General features: G+C 36.7%; 1 protein-coding gene across 1 annotated transcript; it reads right to left on the bottom strand.

Annotated features, from left to right (window-relative positions):
- LOC121387505 (toll-like receptor 4) lies at window positions 1–2,867 on the bottom strand. The gene has a single exon (XM_041518684.1). The coding sequence runs from the start codon at window positions 2,835–2,837 to the stop codon at window positions 354–356; it is 2,484 nt and encodes an 827-aa protein (XP_041374618.1). The 5' UTR covers window positions 2,838–2,867; the 3' UTR covers window positions 1–353.
- Window positions 2,868–25,297: the final 22,430 nt, after the last annotated feature.

Genomic DNA, 25,297 nt, shown 5'->3' with positions numbered 1-25,297 from the left:
TCGAAATTGCATTTTGGGGTATTACAAAAACCTGGATGACCAGAACCACTGGCGGGAACAAGAAATAGCTCAATGGGCCCACCAACAGGCGAGCACTTTATCACTGAGCTATGTCCTTTTCCAAGGAACGAAGGTGAAGAACAAAAGGGAAAAGCAGTGAAAGAAGAAGAAAAAAAGAACAAGAAGCAGACAAAGAAGAATGAGGATGAGAAGAAGTAAAACTGAAGGCCAGGAATTTGAATTCAACATTAGCATATCGGTTGACAGACAAGGCTCAGGTTACTTTGCCAAAGCTGACAATCAAGATGATATTATGATAATAACTTATCATACTACAATTCACTTTTTCAGATTTAGTGTTGACGCCCAACAATAGCATCGTACAGGTTATTCCAGACCGGATCGCGGTCAGTGGTTTGTGGTGAATATCTGAATATGCAGTCCTCATCAATAACGCGTAAAATGGGATCAGGAATCTGTTGATCATACTCACTGTGCACCAGCACCAGCACACGGTCAATTCTTAGATCGGTTACATTATAGACGCCAGCTTTCACTGCAAATGTCATCCACTGGTCTTCATCGACATTTGGTGTCAACACATACACAGTTTTCCAGCTTTTATTTATCCCAAACAAGATCCCGTCAACCATGTCCTCCCCCGGGGGGATTTCCCGATCGCGTAAATAAAGTGTCAAATTCCGTACTTGTTCCAAATTCCGTACCATGTTCAAGCACACAAAGTGCATGCCAGATTGCGAGTAACCTATAAACGCATCATATTGAAAGTCACGACGTTGTGGTAAGCGTAATGGAGCTCCAAAGACCCTCTGAAAAAAGCAAATAATTCTTGATTTGAATTTTATTACTAAAATAATAAACAAAACAGTCCCCGCTTGCATAATTAATCCTATTACAGCCAGAGAAAGCCAGAAATGGCTAACACAGGACCGCCATTCTCCCTCAAAACGATTATAGATGTCGCCTGTAGTTGTAATAGAGCCATTTTGTGATATGCATTTGTAGTTTCCGCCGTTGTCAAGTTGCACCGGAGTTTCAAACAGCCATAGAATGAACCTCTGACTGCTACATCCACAAAACATGAAGTTATTTTTCAGCATCAGTGAGAAGCTTTTGTTAGAATCTGGTTCTACCATCTTGTCTAGTTCTGCCATGGTAGTATCACCGAGGAAGCTCAGAGAATTGTCAGAAAGGTCCAGTATAGAAAGTTGAGGTGTATCTTTGGTATTGATGGAACATATTTGAAATTTATTACCTGCTAAATTAATCACTTTTATATTAGAGTTCTTTTTAAACAAATCCTTTGGCAGAATACTCAAATCGTTATGTGAAATGTCTAACTCTGTTAAGTGTTTCAAATTTTGAAAGAGCCTTGTTCCATTTTCCATCAAATAATTTTGTTTTAGAGATTTTCCACCCAAATAAAGTTTTCTAATGTTTGGACATACATCCAGAAAGCTGGGTTCGATATTTAGATCAGGGTTATACGAGAAATCCAGTGTATCCAGGTTTTCAAGACCTGTTATTTTTGCACCAACATATGTCAGTCCAATCAAACTCATATTAATCACTTTCAATGCTTCTCCATTAACAAATTTTAAATCAGGTTTAACAATTTTTGCAAAATTTGCAGTCACACCACATATATTAATCAAGCTTATATTATGTGGTAAAGTAATCGGCCAATTTGAGGTTCTTCTAAATTTGAATATACTGATTCCAGCATCGATGACAGATGTTGTACTTGCTTTCAGAACAGAACGTCTTTTCCCGTTGTGAATAAAAGAAATATCCAAAAAACGAAGACGAACGAACGAAAATACAGTAAAAATATATGATAAATCGTAAGTTTGGACGTTGTTTTTGTGCATGTCAATATGCTCAATACACTTTGAGAAAATGGTTCCTCTTAGACTTGGAACATCTATTACCACTATATTACAATCAACCACAATCAGTTGTTTGACGCATATGTTCCTCAAATATTTTATAGCTTGTGAATCCAACATTGTCGATTCTAGTCTTTCTTTTGCAAGGCTAAATATGGCCACTAAAACTCTATGAAAATGAATAGTCTCCATTGACCTGTGTTGAAGTCCATGCAATGATAAAAATGCTTTTCGAATTCCTAATGGTCGTCCTTCTATCTTCAGATGACGAAGGGAAATGAGTGGTTTAAAAGTGTCGAGTTCTATATCGGTCAAACTGCAAGAATCCAAGTAAAGAAACTCCAGCTTAGACCTATTAAAAGCTGTAAACGTTTTGTTAAAAAGGTTTGCATGTTGGCAAAATAATTTCAGAAATTGAAGATTATACAGAAAACCAAATTGTTCGTCAAACACTGTGTGGGCAAATATATCAATGTAAAGGTTTTCTAAATTGTGCAGTGGTTTGAACAGGCCTTCGGGGTAAGATCCAAACGGAGTGTCAATATTCTCTTCTAAATGTAGTGTTGTGAGATTTATTAGCGGTTCAAATACCCCAGTTGGGAAGGTACTGATGTTGTATTCGAGAGAATTTGATGCAATATTTAGAGTTTCTAAAGATGCACAGCCGTGAAATGTTTTCATCTTTAAATATTTTAAATTATTATCTACTGCTATCAAATGTCTTAGTTTTGGCAATGTTTTAAATGCAAAATTGTCTAATACCTCAAGTTTGTTATCACTGATATCTAGGAAAACAATGCCAGATGGCAAATTTGAGGGAACACTTGTAAGATTTCGGTGGGTGCAGTCTGCGGAAAGTCCTGCATACTGCGAGGAATTGTAGATGTTACATGGAACAACCATGCTAGCTGATCCTTTCGTGCCCATCAAACAGATTAGTAGCACTAATGAAACCAACATCTGCAAAAAACAACAAAATGCAATAATAATAATAGTAATAATAATAATAATAATAATATATATGTATGTATGTATGTATGTATGTATGTCTCTCTCTCTGTGTGTGTGTGTGTACAGTCAAACCTGTCTTTAGCGGTCAGACAAGGGAGTAGATAAAAGTGGCCGCTTAAGACAGGTGGCCGCTGATTACAGGTTGCAACATAGAGTCTTTAAAGCATGTTTTTTCTTCTTGTTTTAGCGTTTTTACCGCTAGTTAATGGACGTGTGTTCACAGTTTACTATAAATAAACTTTTAACATGTCGCGTCCTTCGGGAAAAACTGCAACTGGAATGTATTAAATTAACCGTTCTCAAGTTTGTTTTCTCTTTCCATTTAATTATTTAATTTCTACTTCATGCGGTGTATTGTCATAGTAAGTGAATCAACAAATGTCAAGCGTAGCCTGCCCAGGGGCAATTTGATGCACTTGATGCAGTTGATACAGAGTAGAAATGTCGGGACTAGTATTCCTGAAGGTGTGAAGATCGGTTATGTGCTGTACCTTATCTCTGTTGTTAAATATCCCTTTTATATGATGGAAAACATTTACTGTGGCTGCTTAATACAGGTATTTTAACGATTTGGGATCCGATTTGGGTGGCTGCTAGCCGCGTTACACAGGTGACCGCTTATTACAGGTGCATTTACGTTATATATCGTTTGGGAGGGAAACAGTGGCCGCTTAAGGCAGGTGACCGCTGAATACAGGTGGCCGGTAGGACATGTTTGACTCTCTCTCTCTCTCTCTCTCTCTCTCTCTCTCTCTCTCTCTCTCTCTCTCTCTCTCTCTCTCTCTCTCTCTCTCTCTCTCTGTGTGTGTGTGTGTGTGTGTAGAAGACTATACGAGTTTTCGCTAGATATAATTTTTACTGCAATGGTGATTTGCAACTAATACGTATTTACGGCCCTAGTACTTCTAATTAACGTATGTGTCATAGAGAAATCAATTTCAGATTAACCCAAATACATCACAGTGTAGTCGATTTCCATTGCGCTTTTTTTCACTGGGTGGTATGGTTGTGGCGAACTTTCCCAAGTTCAGCCAGCAAATGTTTCGCTAACGTTCGCGAACTATTTGACTGGTTTTCGACGTGACCATTTTATTTGGTTTAGCATAAACTAGTCTAGCCGACGTTGGGTTTTTGTTGTTGTTGTTGTTTTTGGGGGGGGGGGGGGGGTTGGGGGGGGGGGGGGGGGGGGGGTGCTCAGTCAGACTAAACTGAGCTCTGGTCATCACCTAGGAGCAGGAAGTCGTATGTCTTGGTGTCGTTAAACATTCATTCATTCATTCGTCAACTTGCTATCACACGTATATGTATTAACATTATGTTTTATAAAAAATAACGAATGGTGTTATCACCGACAGGTGTGTAAGAAAAATATGTATTACATACCTATTCAATCTTACTATAGTGATAAAGGCATTTTGAAACCGTGTGATAAATTTATTTTGTATGTACATATGTGTGATCTGGGCCGGAACTTTTAAATGGGGAATTCCCTTTTTCTTGTTATGTAGTTAGCGCCTTTTATTTACTGACGTCATATATGATTTACAAATGACGTCATATCGTATTTAAAATATTACACAAGGCTGCAGCAGAGTATGATTCATAACGTTAAACGAATCCATGAAAAGAGTTTTGATCATAGATTTAACCAAGGGTTGCTATGACCTTAAATAAAAACCGTTTTTGTAAAACATAAAAGAAGGTATGCAATACATACAGAACTTCACATACGTTGTTTTCGCTTCCTATTTATTGCACCCGTTTATTTTGCGAAAGAACATGCGCAAAATAAACCCGTGCAATAAATAGGAAGCGAAACAGCATGTGAAGTTATGTCTGTTTATTACCCCAGCAGGCACTCATAACTGGGAACATAACAATCATACTTTTTTATTTAACGACGAACTCAACACATTTTATTTACGGTTATATGGCGTCTGACATAATATGGTTAAGGACCACACAAATATTGAGAGAGGAAACCCGCTGTCGCCACTTCATGGGCTACTCTTTCCGATTAGCAGCAAGGGGTCTTTTATATGCACCATCCCACAAACAGGATAGTACATACCACGGCCTTTGATATACCAGTCGTGGTGCACTGGCTGGAACGAAAAATAGCCCAATGGGCCCACCGACGAGGATCGATCCCACACCGACCGCGCATCGAGCGAACGCTGTACCACTGGCTACGTCCCTCCTCAATATAACAACTTCAAGAGCGAGCATTCCCAGTCTGGAGCTCCACGCGGTAAGACGTGTTTGTTTCGCGTGTGCACACTGCACGTGCTTTCGTGTGTTCGACTTGGGGATCCTTCATTTCGTTGTTTTTTCAGCGAAATGATGTTTTGTACTGGGATGTATGCGGCCATTAGAACTGATTGAACGCTGGAACGCTTCTCGTTTCGACAGCCTGCACCACCAGGGTGGATTCTTTTTTAGCGAGATTCCTTGCCTCCGCGTCATTTCTCCGTCTGACTGTCGACTTGGTTCTTTTGTGACTCGTATGACGGCCATTCTGCAGAACGCCACGGTTGTTCGCGTTTAGTTTCTACATGTCCGAGCCTGTCCTAGCAGCACAGGAAGATTGACCGCCCCACTCTAAGAAGAAATAGAAAGCGGGGTCGGCCCCTACTACTCTTTTTCTAGACTTTACCATGCTTTATAGTGATACCATCTCGTATCCTCCGGAGTCGGGCCCGTCCGCACCACTATACAAAACCATGACGACTGGACTATACCCTAGTCTGATACTCTCTCTCGTTCAGATGGATCCGGCTTCTCAAGATCTGTATTTCAGCACAGCACTACACCTTCAACGTCTATCGACTGTCAATCTAGGGGTTTTCTTGACGGGATGCAACCCATCTCGTCCCTTTAAGCTGTGCACCCAAACGACCTTAACGAGGCCCCTCGCGTGGACATATCGATCGGACTTTAAACTTTTAGATCTGCGTTCAAAATTTTATGTCGAAATTACTTCTTTTTTTTTAAATATTATTAAATAGTCCGATCCTCTCTTCTTTCTCTTATTTAATTTTGGACTGTCCTTCTAAAATGCTCCAAATTATATAAATATTCGGCCGAGCAGTCAATTCTTTTTATTTTTGGCTTGTAACCTTTTTTTTTACTTTTTTTTTATTCTATTAACTTTTTTACTAATTGCTATTTTCAAAATTCTGCCCATTTTCACCTCCCCCTCCATCCCGAGTCAGGCCACCGATCTTATCGGAGGTCGGACTCGGGATGGGCGTGTTCGAAACCCTAGTGGTATATGGGCACGTTAAACTAGTTATTATCATCATGAGAGAGAGAGAGAGAGAGAGAGAGAGAGAGAGAGAGAGAGAGAGAGAGAGAGAGAGAGAGAGAGAGACAAGGGGGGACATATTACACTGATCAAAAAAAGAAGCGCGATATCATCATGTGGGTTGTTAGATAAGTGCGCCTGATACGCGGTCTGTCTCGGATCGATTCCCATCGGTGGTCCTATTGGACTATTTATCGTTCCAGCCAGTGCGTCACGAGTGATACATCAAATACCGTGGTATGTGCTATCCAGTCTGTGACATGGTGCATACAAAAGATCCCTTGTTACTAATGGGGAGAGAATGTAGCGGGTTTCCTCTCTAAAAATCAATGTGTTCTAGTGGTTTCGTTAAACAAAACAAACTTTAAACCATCCATATGTACGTACGTACCTACAAACCAACCCACCCACCTACCTGCCTACATCCATTCATCCATACATACATGCATACATACATATATATGTATACTACATACACGCACACACATACATGTACATACAAACAATAAACATATTACACATTTCAAACGAAGGGATTACAACCGAGCGAAAATCCCACTCGTTTGGGCAGGCACAGTTTGAAAATGTCCACAATCTTTTAAATGGTGTAACCAGGGCCCCACGACAGGTATATCAAAATATTTTATATGTGCCGTCCTTTCTGCGGTAAAGTTCATATAAAAGACCCTTTGCTGCTTATGGTATAATGTGACAGGTTTTCTCTCAAGACTATGTGTCAGAATTACCATTTGTTTGACATCTAATAGCCGATTATTAATTCATTAATGTGCTCTAGAGGTGCCGTTAAGCAACAAAAAAAGAAAAAAAGAAAAGAAAGAAAAATCCCCACAATTTGAACGAATTGAGCAAGTGTAACAAAGAAAAAAATATACAAATGCTCCTCCATATTCGATGCATATCAGCAAAGCTGCAGATAGATCATGCTATCTGTTACAGACACATACGTAGTTGTCTTAGCTATTGCAAAAGTAGGTGTACTTTGAGTTGTGTTAACAGTGGGTGGCGTTTAGTACAGTGTATTCATACCTGCTCACATCATCTCGACCAAATTGGTAGGGCAAAGGGAATGGGGATTAGTTCTTCTTCAGTTTGAGAAAAGAAAACTGACCTGTACATGTGGTGGCCTGTATTTGTGTGTTGGCTGATTACCTAGATGAATGTCATAGTTTGGTTGATATATTGCATATAGTGTTTTTAACCACAAACGTTAACGTTGTTGCCTATGGGATTTGATTTGGTATAGTATAACCTATAACTTTATCCCAGTTGCCTAGCTTGACGGAAAGCCTTGATTTCGAAAGTCGATCGATCGAGATAGTAAGTCGATCAATCGAGATAGCAAGTCTATCGATCGAAATAGTAAGTTGATCGATCGAGATAGTAAGTCGATCGATCGAGAAAAATAATTTGATGTGATGTCCTTTCTCAGCCACCGTAGAATCTAAATATTAAAAAGAGAAGTTACAAAATATTAGAACGGAAATTAAAACGACTGTATATAAACTAAATTAAGGCAACATGTTGGAATATTTAAATAAACATATTATTAACAATTTTATAGTACGTTTGGTGGTAAAGTGAAGACAAAAACTTTATTTATAATTAATGAGTTGTTTATACATTTTAAGGATTTAAAGGAACATTCCTGAGTTTGCTACTTTGTAAGATGTTTCCAACTAATAAAATACGATTAAACTTACATATTAAATATATTTTCTTGTTTAGAACATCAGTGTCTGGTCGTCTTAATATTTGTAAGATGCCCAAACTGGATTTTGTCTTCAAATAATTTCGTACGTACGAAAAATAATATTTTAGTAAATAAAATTAAATTTAACCTAGTACAAATATTAGAACGATCAGAAATATGTTTAATATACTGCCACTAATATTTTATGCAGAGAAATATATTTGATATGTAATTACAATCGTTAAAAAGTCTCTTTTAGTAGATAACATCTTAAACATTGCAGCAAACTCAGGAATGTCCCTTTAAGTGGTGACTCCAATAACAATAGCACACAGCCTGTTGATGTTAATGATGACTGTATGGAATGGAAATCCTGAGAACTTTAATGATTGAGCACTCATTCAGATACTACATAGCAACAGTTTTAACATTAAACTATACTCTTCAAAAAAAGAAACGCATAGAGCATATTTTTCATAAGATTAATTTTGAAATAACACAATAGTGAATGTTTTAGTATTATCTTATTCTATAACTAGTGGATATGATATCATGGAATTCTGAAGCTGACAAAACGCATGATTTGACGTCAGCACGTGCAAATATGTTTTTCACAATATCCATAATAATGGTTGCAGAGCTCACATTTATCACGTACAAATCATGCACGTACAGCACGTGCACTACTCCTTGACAGAAAATTGAGTTACATTCACACATGCATTATCGACAGTGTCGCTACGTAAGGTTGAAATTATGCCCAGGCTGACAGAACCACAACGTAACAACGCAATTGGCCGGATGGAAGCCGGGGAATCGCAATCAACAGTTGCACGTCTTTTCAACACATCTCAGAGTACAATATCTAGGCTTTGGCACCGTTATCAGCAAACTGGAGTGTCACGTGACCGCCCCAGATCCGGTCGTCCCAGAGTTACCACATCGGCGCAAGACAGATACATACGTCTACGACATTTACGTGATAGATTCCTAACTGCTTCATCATCAACTTCTGCCATACCTGGCGTCTACGGCTTACATGGTGCAGACGTTGTCTGATATGGCGTCGACAGCAGTGGCGAAGAGTGGCTTTCAGCGACGAGTCGCGTTTTTTGCTTCAACGCGCCGACGGCAGAGCTAGAGTTTACCAACGACGTAACGAGCGTTATGCCAATAATTGTGTGCGGCAGGTGGACAGATATGGAGTGGGGAGTGTTATGGTAAGGGCGGCCATCACTTACACTGACAGAACAGACCGTGTACATGTCCCAGGTCAGCTAACAGCCCAACGTTACTGCAACGAAATTCTCCAGCGTCACGCCATACCTTTCATCAACGCAGAAAATGTCATCTTCCAGCACGACAATGCACGACCACATAGCGCACGTATAACAACAGACTTCCTGAATCAACACAATGTCGGAGTGATGCCATGGCCTTCAAGATCACCTGATCTTAACCCCATCGTGCACCTGTGGGATTAACTAGATCGACGTTTACGGCAACGTAACCCTGCGCCACAAACGCTACCCCAGCTGCTCCGGGCTTTGCAACAAACATGGGCTACAATTCCCCAGCCTGTGATTCAAGCATTATTTGATTCCATGCGTAGGAGGTGCCAAGCCGTCATTGCTTCTCATGGGGCTCATACTCGATATTAGTGTCCATGACCGTGACCTTGATACGGTGGGACAATTTTGTAATTTACATCCAAAAATTAAAGAGTGGGCTTTTAAAATGTTGATGTGCATAACTAATTAATATAATTAAGAGGAAATTCTGCTCATTAAATTTGGTTGCTAGATTAGATCGGGCGGTCAAAAAGAAAAATTATATAAGATCGATGGCCTGACTCAGGATGGGGGGGGGGGGGGGGGGGGGAGTTGAAAATGGGCAGAATTTTGAAAATAGCAATTAGTAAAAAAGTTAATAGAATTTAAAAAAAAAAAAAAATTGACTGCTCGATTCGAATATTTATATAATTTGGAGCATTTTAGAAGGACAGTCCCAAAAAAAATTGACTGCTCGATTCGAATATTTATATAATTTGGAGCATTTTAGAAGGACAGTCCCAAAAAAAATAAGAGAAAGAAGAGAGGATCGGACTATTTAATAATATTTAAAAAAGAAAATTTCGACATAAACTTTTGAACGAAGGTCTAAAAGTTTAAATTCCGATCTATATGTCCACGTGAGTGGCCTCGTTTAGGCTGTTAGGGTGTACAGCTTGGAGTGACGAGATGGGTTGCATCCCGTCAAGAAAATCCCTAGATTGACAGTCAATAGACGTTGAAAGTGTAGTGCTGTGCTGAAATACAGATCTTGAGAAGCCGGATCAGTCTGAACTAGAGAGAATCAGACTAGGGTATAGTTCAGTCGTCATGGGTTGGTAGTGTGGTGCGGACGGGCCCGACTCCGGAGGATACGAGATGGTATCATTAAAAAGAAAGTAAAGTCTAGAAAAGAGTAGTAGGGGCCGACCCCGCTTCCTATTTCTTCTTAGAGTGGGGCGGTCAATCTTCCAGTGCTGCTAGGACAGGCTCGAACATGTAGAGACTAAACGCGAACAAACGTGGCGTTCTGCAGAATGGCCGTCATACGAGTCACCAAAAAAAACAAGTCGACATAGTCAGACGGAGAAATGACGTGGAGGCAAGGAATCTCGCTAAAAAAGAATCCAACTTGGTGGTACAGGCTGTAGAAACGAGAAGCGTTCCAGTGTTCAGTCAGTTTCAGTGGCCGCATACATCCCAGAAGAAAACTACATTTCGATGAAAAACAAAACAAAATGTAAGATTCCGAAGTCGAGCACACAAAAGCACGTGCAGTGTACACGAGCGAAAGAAACACGTCTTTCCGCGGTGAGCTCCAGACTGGAAATGAGATGTTTCTGCCATATTATTTTACACATGAATTAAAGGGAATGATATATAGAATAGGTCAGAATTTGGAATGCTATTTGCAGTGTAGTGTAGTATGTCATATCGTTATCCTACATGAATACGTTAAGATGCTAACCACGTCACATTACACAATTAATTTCTTCATGATTAGTTAATTAAAGCAGAGTTATTTGCTTTCTAAGATATTAGCTAAGGAAGATATTTCTGAAAACAGGTCTACACAACACCGGGGACAGTTGTTACTCGAATTGTTTCACTCACTTAGTGAGGAAACAAGAAGATACCGATCATAACTGTATATTGACGTATTGATTATTATGTTGTAATCCATTACACCCAACTCCAGTATAGTGATTTTGACATGAGGGTAGCATTTGGCAAGAAAATGGTCTCACTGGGTACAACATAAACAGATGGTGTCATATTCACTGATGTTTTTTTTTAATATTTTTAAAATCGATTTCACACACAATCTTTTGCACAGTTCACTCGGGTATTATTATTTTTTATTATTATTGTAATGTGCTGACACTCGGCATAAACAGTGGTTTCCACAAGAATTGGGAGCGCGATTTAGTTCAGTCGGTTGAAGGAAGGAAATGCTTTATTTAACGACGCTTCAGTCGGTTGAGTGCTACCTTGAGGTGTTTGCGTTGCAGTATCGAACCACCTTGGTGGATCCATTCATCTGATTGGGTTCCAACCAGTGCACAACAAAAGTATGTGCTTTCCTGTCTGTGGGAAAGTACATATAAAATAACCCTTGCTACCTTAAGACAAATATAACAGGTTTCCTTTGATGACCACCCGTCAGAATTACCAAATGTTTGAAATCCAATAGCCGATTGTTAATAAATCAATATGATCTAGTGGTGTTGATAAACAAAACAAACTCTTTTCCCCCTAAAGAATCCTTAGTACAAATAGAACATACACTGAAACACAGAAATATCTACATGTTGGATCCATCAAAACATCACCCATTTCTTTCCTGTCAAAGACGTATGACTAGATTGTGTGCAAAACATGTACATGATAAGTCACGTCACGTCCTCGTACATTTTGCATCTAACTTTGTTTCTGCAAGTATATTAAATTGCTTCATAGTAATTCGTATGGACATGTCGTTCACGGTATAATATTTGCATAACGAACAAAATGTGTTAAATATTTTTGGTGAAAAGTCACCAGTATCCTACATGCATAAAGCTATTTTCAATACCGGTAGCTATTGTTAGGAAATAACGTCATAATGGCATCCTATTGGTTGAAAATCTAGTTATTGTGATTTTTTTTAATCTACACACCAGTGTGGGTCTCTGGTAAAAAAAAATGCACTTTTGTCCAGCAACTCTCCAAACAGCCCCAATTTGACGTTAACAAGACCTCGTTAATAGTATAAATGATCAAAGATGGGTGTAAGAGATGTTTTTTTGTCTGTGATACAGTCTATGTACTCTTCTGTTTAATGTTGTGTCACTATTAATGGTAAATGTTCGAATTTAAAATAATTTTGGGTTGATGCAAGGTGAACTTTTATCTCCTTTAATGTTTATAATTTTCTTGAATGATTTCAAGATGAAGTTTACTGTTAAAGCCGCACACCCTAGTTCCATCCAGCGAAAATAAATTATAATTTGGTTAATCTACAAACCTGTAACACACTTAGATCACGTTGTTATCAAATGGAGTGAAAAAGCAGGTTTTATATCGATAAATACCATGGGAATCCCCATGTCCCAATTGCTTGAAATAATTTTGAAAGTTAGTATTCTGATGTCACCGGTAGAAGCACAACAATGCCTACGTCACGACAAATATCACAGACTTGGGGTGCGTTCGTTTCACCTCTCCTGGACATGTTCCAACTGTTCTGTCCTGGTTGTATCCCCTCTCCAGATATCGTAAGACTTAGCAAAATTATTGGTTTTAAGGGTTTGTAACGTTTTGCATTGAGACACTTACTTGTCTGAACTTTATTGTTACTGAAAATGTTCACGAACTGTGAAGAAAAATCTCACAAATGAACAACAACAAATCGGATGTTGATTGCGCGAACCGTGCACGAGAAAACAAACCGAACCAAAATGATAACGGTCACGTGATATACCAACGTCTGTGACATTAAAAATAGATTGGACCTCGGTTGCTTAACGGTTTTTTCTCGACAACACGTTTTGTGAAAAAATGCAAAAAATGCATTTCGTGGTTTTACAAACATCAGGATTACCAAAAAGCACTTCAGGTGAATGGAAATGTGTATTCTAAATAATAAAATGTAAGTAAAGTGCAATTTTATTTGTGAAAAATGGGGTTTAATAGCGAAAAACAACGCCGTAATGGTTAACAAATAAACGTAACTAGGGTGTGTCCCTTTAATGGGGCTGCGGAGTATCTATTCGGGGAACTCTGCATTTATTAATGTTTGCTGATGATTTAGTTTTATTTTCTGAAACTGGAAAGTTTACAAAATTTAATTTAGTACTGTTACATATCAGTTTTATTATCTAGGTATTCCTTTTCGATACAATAATAAGTTTAGTTGTTTACACAAATATCTAGGAGATCATGGTCGTAGAGCTTTATTCGCCTTGTATTCAAAGTGTAAACTCTTGAGTGTGAATTCTAAAACAATGTTGGGTCTTTTCTATGCATATGACAGTAGTATGTTTTGCTATTCATGTTAAGTGTTGGAGTGGGGGGGGGGGGGGGTTGTAAAGGAAGTAAGATCGAAAAATTGCCTTTAGAATTTGTTTTAAAAAGCTTCTTAGTGTTAAACAATCTGCGTGTAACACAATGCTATATTTCGAACCCATCGTCCTCTTTAATAAAAATGTATAATGTTTATATATATATATCTACCTGGTGTGCTGGAATGTTCTATTATTTCTGAGAGAGAGAGAGAGAGAGAGAGAGAGAGAGAGAGAGAGAGAGAGAGAGAGAGAGAGAGAGAGAGAGAGAGAGTGAGTGAGTGACGACCATACGACGAGCCAAACACATTTTAATTACGGTTATATTGGTGTCGGACATGTGGTTAAGAACCACACAAACGAAGATAGGAAACCCGCTGCCGCTACCTAATGGGCTACTCCAAGGATTCTTTTATATTCAATTACCCATAGATACCACAGTACATATCATGGTCTTTCATATACCAGTTGTGGGGCATTTGCTGGGATCAGGGCCGGATTTAGACCTTGGGGGTCCCTGGCCACTTCAGGTTCGGGGGGCCCCTCAACATGGGAGGGAGGGCCCCTGGGCCCCCCTATCTTTCTATTTTCTGACCCCCCCCCCCCCCCCCACACACACACACTTTATTAATTCTTTTTAAAGGTCAACGCTTATGGCATATTATTAATACACAGTATAAAAAACAAATACATAAAAATTACAGTACTAAAAATAAAAAAAACAAAAATACCATGCCAGTTATTAATAAAGTAGCTTTTTGTAAAACGGTAGCTGAACGGGACTTTAAAACTGTGCCGGTGTAAAAGGAACGCAGGTTCCTAGGAACAGTAGTCCTATCGGACCTCCATAGCCTAGGAACCACAGTCCTACCCGGACTTTCATTCCTGGTTTATTTTTAAGTTGTTTTTATCCTAGGACTTGTATTCCTACCGGACTTAAATTCCTTAAATTCCTAGTCCGGCAAATTAGATGTCCGTTTATTATACTCTGCAATTTGCACGAGCTGCCAGAAAGACACGAGAAAAAAGTGAGGTTTTGGCAGCCTTCCATCGTAGTGTGATGGATAAGTGTACGAGTTTATATCAAAGCGTGAACGCATTTTCCCCTTAGATTTAGATCAAATATTATATCAGCCAATATTTCATAATCCATTTATTAATTACAAAAATAAATTATTATGTTTTAATTCTTTTATTAAAAGTGGTATTATAACTGTGGCTGATATTGCATATGAAGTTATACCGGGATTTTTACCGGTATCTGCAATTGTCGAAATTATTAAAGAAAAATATCCTGATATGTTGGCAGCAGAAATTTTTACTGCTTATTATGTAATTCTGAACTCGCTTCCTGGTGAATGGAAACGGCTTATTTTAAATAATATTAAAAATTCGTCACAAGTTAAAGATCTGTTCTTGATTAATAATAATGAAACAATAAATGTAAGTAAATTTAATGTTAAATTAATATATTCCTTACTAATTTCACAAATTTTAAATTACCTTCTTGTTTAGAAAAATGGCATGATTTGGGTTTTGTTATAGATTGGAAGCCAGTTTGGAAAATTATACATTACTGTGATAAGACTTTGGAATTTGTTGACTTGGATTTTAAAATTGCTCATAACATTATTTTCACATACTCTAAATTATTTAAATATGGCAAGGTATCATCTAGCCAATGTCCTGTTTGTTTTAAAGAAGAAGAAGATATGTGTCATTTATTTTTGTATTGTGATGAACTTTATGATTTAATTTCTATTTTTTATGAATTATGTATTTATATGTTTAAAGATACTGGTTTTTCTTTAGAAATATTTTTTAAAATGTTGCTTTTCGGGTGTTATTTTAAAATACAAACCTGCTCAAATGAATTTATCAATGCTTTGCTCTGAATATACAGAATATCAGTTTTCAAGAGACGTTTAATAGCGGAATCAAGGGGGCTAAATGTTAATATTGTTAAGTTTTTTTAAGCATTATATGAGACAGTACTTCTTAATACTTTTAAATCAATATCGCTTTAAAAATAGATTTCCTGCATTTATTAATAAATATATTAAAAATAATATATTTCTTGATCTAAATAATGATGAATTAGTTTTTAAATACCCACTTGAAAACTGATATTTATATTTAGTATATATCTTAAAAAAATTAACATTAGCTTGTAAGATCGATATCCCTCAATTTTCTTTTAATTTTTGCGTATGCTTGTGTGTGTGTGTGTGTGTGTGTGTGTGTGTGTGTGTGTGTGTGTGTGTGTGTGTGTGATAAATGTGTGGGTGGTTCTATGTGAGAGTACGTGTGTGGATATGTGTGAATCTTTTTCTTATTTTTATTTGTAAATTTTATATACATGTGCAATATTGAGTTTCACGAATAAAAAGATAAAAAAAAAAGTGTACGAGTTTATTAAGATTATTGTGGGTTCAAACCTCCATGTCAAAACTTATTTTTAAGTTTGAGTATCAACTTAATTCTTTTTTTACGTCATAGACTTGTGGATCGGACACGTGAGTGAATTTTTGTAATCGTCTTACATTTTTGTTACAATACTGAAGTAGGACGCTTTTTTCAAAAGTATATAAAGCAGCTACAGATATAAAGTAGGCTATATGTCCATGTGTTCAACACGAAGAAATATACCCCCACCCCTCTCAATATGTAGCCCAAAATTGTTTTAAAAATATATATATGAAAACTGGTAACTCCAAAAAAAACTAACATTTGGTGAACAACAAAAGACAATTTTATATGCACCAACATAATGTTTAATGATATGTTTTGCAAGTTTATATTTTGACGGTATGTCACAATCTGATTAATTGTGATTTTCTAATCTTTGTCCGATCGGACTTCCATTCCTCGGAATCCTAGTCTGTGGGACCTGTATTCCTAGGAATTTAAGTCCGTGGGACTTTTATTCCTGGTACTCCTAGTCCACGGGACTTTCAATCCTAGTATTTCTAGTCCTCTGGAATTTATTTCCGATAGTTTGCTTATTACATATATATGATTCCTGAAAATCCCTGAAATAAAACTTTAAAAACTGTACTTAGTTCTAGTAGTTAGTACTTATAACTAGTACTATAATGATCAGTTACTACAATATAAAATAACAGGAATAATAAACATGAAATTTTGACTTTTATTGATGAACAATTAAAAATAGCATCAAAACACTTGAAATTAATTATCACTGACTACCTTATGGCAGTTTCGACCATAAAAGGCATAAGATATTAGTTGGGGAAAGGGTCTCTGTATAATTATATCTTGCCGTTAGGAACATTATAAGCGTTCGAGACTGGGTGGAGGTGTGAGTCGTGAGGTCACTCCCCTAGTGTGTGTGTGTGTGGGGGGGGGGGGGGGGGGGCAATGGTCACGTTCGGTCAAAATGAGCTGGCCTAAAATCTTCACCATGCATTTCCATAATTTTACTCACAATATTAGTTGTAATCCATGTAAAAATGCAGACTGATTTGTTTGGAATCCTATTTAGCATCTTGGTAGTAATGCGAATATAAATATACGTTGTGTTCCAGATTCGGACATTTTCGTTTCATTCGGGCAATAATGATCAGCATGCCTCCTCCACCCCTCTCCCAAAAAGGGAGTCTGAATGCCTGTTGCGACCAAAACGGTCAGGTGTAAAAGTGTCATGAGTAGTTAGTCTGTTTAAAAGGATCTTTGTAAATTGTGTGTGCATATTATTGACAGTATAATAATTGTTCAGGGATTACTGTTTTGTTTTAGTCGGTGTATTAGCCCATTCAGCTGCTAAAACCCACTCTTAGTCATTGATATTTCTATTAATTGATAAACATTAATGAAAACCATTTAACATATTTGTTTATCGATGGTATGGTTTGTTGGGACTAAGATATCATAGAAGCTAGAATCTGATATGTCATATGTTAGACCAAATTAATTTTTAAAATGAGCAAACTTGACAAAGCAGGCACATATTCAGTAAGCTATGCAAGGGAGAGGTCAAGAAATTTGCTTTGAAGAGGGATGTTTAGAACACGCCACCCCATCCCACACCCTATGTACACGCGCCTGCAACATTATTGACAGAAAGACACAAACTTAAAATTATATAATAACAAGATAATGTATATAACGCAAATATCACATTTTTATAGTTAAATTATTATTAATATTAATATTATTATTATTATTATTATTATTATTATTATTATTATCAAATACCAATATATAATGTCTAACAGATAATTGTGTTGGTATATCATATGGGCAAGTTATACTTATTTGCGAGTACTAATATGCTTCGAATTATGGTAAATGTTTTTGAGTTACTTTTAAATGTTTAAACATTTATTAGTTGGAACAATACGCAATCTGCTCATGTAATAAGGTCAACAAAATGTGTACAAACAAATATTAGAACAAACAGAAAATATTTAAATAAAGAGAGGCGCTAGTATCGTAAGTTAATTAAATAAATCAAAAAGGAAACTGTTTTTCGTTTTGTTTACATTTATAATTTAATTTTTATGTGTACGACCGGACTTAAATTTTGATTGTCCAGGAATGCAAGTCCGGCCCGGACTTGATATCCTGGCAGTCAGGCCAGTATTCCTAAGGAACACAAGTCCTAGGACTTGCATTCCCAGGTATATTAGACCTAGGACCTGCATTCCTAGGAGACTAAGTCCGGGCAGACCACTGTTCCTACGGACTTGTAGTCCGTTTACACCGGTTTTACACATAATGCCGGTTTGGACAGTCCACATGTGTGTGCATGCGTGCGTGCGTGCGTGCGTGCGTGTATGTATGTATGTATGTATGTATGTATGTATGTATGTATGTATGTATGTATATATATATATATATATATATATATATATATATATATATATATATATATATATATAAAGATAGAATTTGACAACGTTTTAATGGAATAAGCGCCTTTCACCCGTATCGGGTTCATCAGTTCCATATACATGACGTCGCCTACAGCGGGAGGTAATTACGATGACGTCACGACAATTCTAACAATAAAAAATGCATACCACGAACAAATTGCATATTTGACATTAAACGAGATAATAATTATAATTATAGTGACGGTATATAACTGTCATATTAACATTGCTATTGTTACATTGTAATACATGTAAACAAGCATATAAGAGTCAAATGTTCTAACAGTAGATACATTGTACAACAAAGTTTCAAACTATGTTGGAGTGTAGTGACCACAGTATGGGTTAGTGTATGTTAAAGTGCTGTGCCAGATGTATGATCAATGATGTATTGAGCTATATCAATCAAGATAGTATTTAATATGATTAGAAAATTAAAAAAAAAAAATGTAAACAAATTATATACCGGTATATTTTCCATTTAAAAATATTCCCCTGAAAAACAGAACCAGCTGAATTCGTTTCGGGAATTTCTGTAAGATTTGATCCGTGACGTCACGAAGGGAACTCCTTTCGATAGTCAGCGCCATTGTTCATTGCTTCTTTTGTGTTTATTATGGTTAAACGGCGTGTTGTTTGCGGCTGTAGCAATACAAAAGCCGATAAATTTAGTCTTCACGCATTTCCTAGTAATGTTGCTGTGAGAAAGCTGTGTGTGAATTTGATTAAAACAACGTGGAAATACTGGACAGGAAGAAAATGCCGGAGACCGTTGCGACAGCAGACACTTTAGTTTCGATTCTTCCAAACTGGCTTGTCGGCTTTAGCGAGATATGGGAATACCATGTGTTATGGCTTTTAAAAAAGATGCTGTACCAACAATTTTTCTGCGACACAAAACAAATGACAACAAGCCGACGCCATCCACGCCGAAACGACCTTAGGGTGCATATCGTCAATGTCCCAAATTGCGTTATGCTTTCAACTCCGGTCAGTTTGTTTTCTCATGCACGGTTATGGCAATCATCGAGATCCGATTTGTTGTCGTTTGCATCTCGTTCATTTGTGAGATTTTTCTTTATAGTTCGATAACATTAAAACAATAAAGTATAGACAAGTAAGTATCTATAGCCTAGTCCGTCCCATCCTACAAAAATGTAGGGTTTTTTAATTTAAAAAAAGAGAAAAAAAAAGAAGTTAATTTTGAATGCATCTTAGAAAACAATCGGCTCAGAAATAAATGACTTGTAAATTCCATAGTATGAAAAAAGGCGTTCCCTGTAAAAGAGACTATAAATACATTAAATTAATTTTACTATACCTCCCACAGAGAAAACCTTTTTTCATACTATGGAATGTGCTATAAGTTATTGATTTCTGAGCAGATTGTTTTCACAACTGCACACAAAAAAATGGTATTGTTTTGTTATTTCCAAAACACTTTTACTTTTTTTTTTTTACGTCAAACTAAACTGAAATTATTCACACAAAAAACATCTTCTTAGATGGATGGGACGGACTAAAAGTCGTTTTTGTTTATTTTTTAAAATTAAAATAAGTTATTTATTTCAGAGCAGACTGTTTTCACAACTGCACACAAAAAATAGTATTGTTTTGTTATTTCAAAACACTTTTACTTCTTCTTTTTTTACGTCAAACTAAAATGAAATTATTCACACAAAAAAAAACATCTTCATGGATGGGACGGACTAAAAGTCGTTTTTGTTTATTTCTTAAAATTACCGATATCGGTTCCACTTGACTCGTAGAATTCAAGAGTTATTTATCGTCTTTTCTACTACATCACAAGTATTAGAACACACAGTGTAGCAAAATAATTCGAACGAAAAGCTAAAGAACAAAACAAGAATAAAAGTTGTAAATTAGTGGTAAGCTGTCTCCACGACCATTTTCATCGTCATCTGACGGGCCGGTGGTTCGTCGGAAGATGTTCCAGGTTCAAACTGATAAGGCATTATTTGTTGTGTTGCACAAATATTAGTCCAGTCGTCATTACTACACTATTCATCATCGAAAGAAGAATCGCATGATCAAGCTTGGCAGTCGCTGTCGGTCCCACTTTCGCTTGCGCTGAAAGTCATCTCGTGGTAGGTTTCTGTGAAGCGCGTTCCCTTCGTGACGTCACGGCTATTTACAGGCAAATGTTTTTACAGAGAATTTTACTCGGGTCGTTTCCGGCAGTGTTCTACGGAAGTGATGTTTTAATACTTTTATGAGGCATTTTCGTAATTATTGACTTACATATCGGTGTAAAATATTATTGCAATGAATTAAGAAAGCATTTAATTGTGGAATTTGAAATTTTAGTGTATGGTCTGGCACAGCACTTTAAGTTTCCGTTGAAAATGCGAATAAAATGGGCTTCCTTTTGCTGTCGAAAATGTTTGTCATCCATCATAACCTTATAAAATGGGAATATAGTAAATTTGCCGTTCCCACAGCTTTTGATGTGATGACTTACCCACAAAATACTGGTTGAAGAGTCCCTAATGTGCTGTTTATGTTTTTAAAAAAAGCAAACAAACAAACCACCAATGTGGTTTAAACAATATTTATTCCCAATTATAATGCATGTTGGGGATTGGCTAGCCCGAGTACTCTGACTGTAAGAGAGCTAGACGGACATTTTGACATAAATACGCTCTCATTACAGTCAGAGACCAACCTATGTATAATTTTGGCAATTCCTGACTACCAAACGGTAGGCAAAGATTCCCGCTCTAATACCACAACAATCCTATGTTTGACGTCAAATACCTTTACATCGATCATTTTCGAGTTAACTGATACAAAAAAAATCCACATATTAATCACTAATACACATACTACAGAAAGAAACCCGACAGCACCCACATTCAGCTACGCTTCGTGACACTCCGTCGCAACAATTACAAAGCTCGGCGATCTATTTCGAGACGTAGATGACGTGATCGCCACTGGGCGATTCCGCCTTGTGCAGCAGTCAGGAATTGCCAAAAATATACATAGGTTGGTCTCTGACTGTAATGAGAGCGTATTTATGTCCAAATGTCCGTCTAGCTCTGTTACAGTCAGAGTACTCGGGCTAGGGATTGGCCAACAGGCAAAATGGCTATATCAAGGCTTCTCCACCAATGTGCACTAGTTATCCGATTCCGGTCCGTTCCGGTCCGGTCCGCGTTTTACCAACACCCAATTTGCTTATATTATAATTTAAACAAAGTTAAAAACGAAAATATTTTTTTTTATTTAGAATGTCCTACTCATGATCACATTAGAAGAACATATATTAAAACATATTTGGGAAAAACCATCTACCTATAAATTAATAGCATTATTATGTGTAAACAAGATTAAAGAACTAAATAAACTAACTAATTACCTCACTGAATGTTATAAACTAAGATCCACGTTACTGGTACGGTAAAACAATGTGTTTGACAAATGTTTTGTATTTGCATATTTATATAAGCTATATTAAATAAGTCCATGTTCTCTTGCGCTATAATGTACTGTTAAAACTGTGCAGCCTTCTTATATATCATATCGTATGTATGTTGCGCCGATGAGCTATTATAATGCCCAATGCCAATAAATAATTGTCTAGAAAATTAAACTTAGCCTTAATATTTAAAAAATAATACTGGGGTTTTTTGTAACCTAAAAGCCATTAACGTTTGTTTTCTATATTTGGAAATATGGATTTTCTTTTCTTTCTGTCTTGCTGTTTAAATTCTCTTTTATTATATATTTATTGTGTGCTCCAAATTTGACTGTTTCAATTAACTAGTAATTTTTTAAATGTAAGATAATGATTTTAGGGTCCCAACCGTGACATTATCAATATATAAATATCTGGAGCAATAAATATTTAAAAAAGCAACAAAAAACAAACAAACAAAAAAACAAACAACAACACCCCCAAAAAACAACAACAACAGTATTACACGACATAAAATAAAATAAATATAAATAATAAATAAAAAATCGAATTGAATTGACTACCGCCTGGTCGCAAAATGTACCCCTACAAATTAGAATATGTGCACTGTGTAATGATTACGGTATCGGATATTAGTTTCATTATAGATCTACATGTATGTTTGTCAAGAATGAAAGAAAACGTTATTTACCATCTTTCTGTCAGTCTAAACCATATATATATCTATATCAGCAGAGTTGAAAATTAACATGAAAACCATGGTCGCCAGCAGGGCCAGTTGAAGAAAAATCTTACTGCCCTTTCTCAAATTCAACTAGCCCTCCAATTTAACAGCACATCCAAAATCAAACTAGAATGTTCTTTGTAGAATAATAACGATGTATATAGTCCATTTGCGTCGAAAGGAAACCGATGAATTGGCATGTAATTTTATAACGAATAAAGTTAAAATTCATATTGGAAACATATCATTAAGTTTATGCCCATAACAACCCAAATCACATATTAGAGAAGAAAAAAAAAAGTCCAGTATAAATAAAAGTTACTTTAAAAGTTACCATTAAATGATACAGATTAAATATAATTTTTAATACAGGGATACAATTTTTTTTTGCTAGAACAGCCAATGTATGCAGCTTCACTTGCATTGTCTCTGAAGTAATCGATAATGCAATACAAAGAGACTAAAGGTAGAACTGGGTGTGTTTTAGTACATTAATCTGGGAATGGCAGTCTTCTTTGTGCACATGTGTTCAATATGGAGAACTCCAGTAACGAATCTCCTGGGAGTGGGTGTCCTCCTAAAGATGAGGCACCAGATAAAGATTCATGGAATCATCCACTATTTTGCCAAATACCCAATCGACTCTTAATTGTGCAGAGATACGGCCCTGATCTCGTATTACGGTTTTGTCATTCAGATTACCTTGGATTTATCCTATGCAGTTCTATAAATATATATATTGTTTTTATTTACACTGAATGTTTTACCCCCAAAATAGTTATTTCAAATGATATGGGTTTACAATTTAATAAATTAATATGTTTTTATATGAATTTTATCTTTAGGCCTGCATGCAAGTTAACTGACTTTTGAAATAATCCATGTAGTAATGGAACATTTCATTGTTAGTGTGAGTTAAAAGTATAAGATAAAATTAGATTTTGTCCCAAAATAATATAAGCTAATTAAATACGATTAATTTGTACCTTAACATTGAATAATGTCAAAAAGTAGGTCTACTAAATAATTATGGAGTATCCAGTCCATTAAACCGACTTCAAAAAACAACAAAAACATGATGTGTTTGCAATGCGTTTTGAGTCTGGTAAGTCTAGCGTTGTCAAAATATAGAACATGTTCTATAATGTTGTCTGTTTCCAGATCTGTAGTTCGCGCCAGCACAATAGCGGTTTGTTTTGTCACATTCGATTCAGGTGCAGTGTGTTTATTTTTCACCTGGTACCATATTCGCCAGACTCTAAAAAATCGCAGACTACCTTTGTGAAATTCATAGTCGCCCATAGCCAATGAAGGTCGCCACGGGCAATCGGGCGACTGCTAATTTTCGACCCTGATATATTATAAATTATTCATCTCTAAGAATGCTGGTGTCCTTAGAAAACTTTCGAAGTTTTGTAGTCTAATTATGAATACTTTCAAATTCTCTTGAGTGATAGTATGTGTATTTTTTATATTGATATATTTATTGTATTTATATATATATATATATATATATATATATATATATATATATATATATATATATATATATATATGTACACCCACCATCTTGTCATTGACTGCTGTATGTATACATTGTATATATATATATATATATATATATATATATATATATATATATATATATATATATATATATATACCGAACAAAAAAAGAAACTTCCGATTTGTACATATAGTATTTGTTGTGTTAAAGAATTCATTGTGTAATGAAATTATATAGGTGGTCTTGAGCTGTATTATCAGGATTCATGAATTGTATCGATTATTTTTGCACTGTTAATCGTCGACAACGTGAAATTCAATTTGCACGTGCATGCATGGTTCGATATGTCCCCTGTAGTATTCGGTCAATTTGTTTTACTTCAACGCTTCAAAATCTGTAAAACAATTAACGTTTTTTACATTGTAGCATTTTCAGTATGCCAAGAATACCCAATAATTTACGCGAACGGGCGATTGGCATGCTTGATGCTGGCATATCGACAGAAGACGTTGCAAGGCATGTTGGGAGTTCTAGTCGAGCGATACGAAATCATCGCGTAAGATTTCGAACGACAGGAAGCACCAACGACTTGCCACGTCGTGGACGTCCGCGTGTTACAACGCGTGGTCAAGACCGCTATATCATGAACACGCATTTGCGCAATTGATTCCAAACTGCCACTGCTACTGCTGCTAACACACCTGGGCTTCATAATAACCGAATCAGTGGGCAAACTGTTCGTAATCGTCTGCGGGAGAACGGTTTACATGCACGACGTCCTTACGTCGGATGCGTTTTAACGCAACGTCATCGTCTAAATCGTCTTAATTGGGCACGTGTACACACTCGTTGGATACGGCGACGCTGGAATACCGTTCTTTTTTCGGATGAATCCAGATTTTCTTTGGTGATGGCAGTAGGAGAAATGAACGCTATGCTGACTGTTGTGTTCTTGAACGAGATCGTTTCGGGGGTGGGGCTTCTGTCATGGTTTGGGCAGCCATTGCCCATGGTTATCGTTCACCACTAGTCGTCAATGATGGCAATTTAAATGTTCAACGTTACCGCGATGACATTCTCGCTCATCACGTCATTCCTCTGTTCCATAACAACGCCAACATCTCGATTTTTCAGCATGATAATGCCACCTCTCATACAGCTAGAGACACTGTAAATTTTCTTAGGACAAATAAC

This window comes from Gigantopelta aegis, chromosome 1 (genome assembly GCF_016097555.1).
Source record: "Gigantopelta aegis isolate Gae_Host chromosome 1, Gae_host_genome, whole genome shotgun sequence".
In the NCBI taxonomy this organism is placed as follows: domain Eukaryota; kingdom Metazoa; phylum Mollusca; class Gastropoda; order Neomphalida; family Peltospiridae; genus Gigantopelta; species Gigantopelta aegis.
The sequence above is the reverse complement of the archived record's forward strand: the minus strand, read 5'-3'. Positions and strand labels throughout refer to the sequence as shown.

What these genes read in the sequence shown, in the direction of transcription:
- LOC121387505 (XM_041518684.1), bottom strand. Translation starts at nt 2,837, where the DNA reads ATGGGCACGAAAGGATCAGCTAGCATGGTTGTTCCATGTAACATCTAC.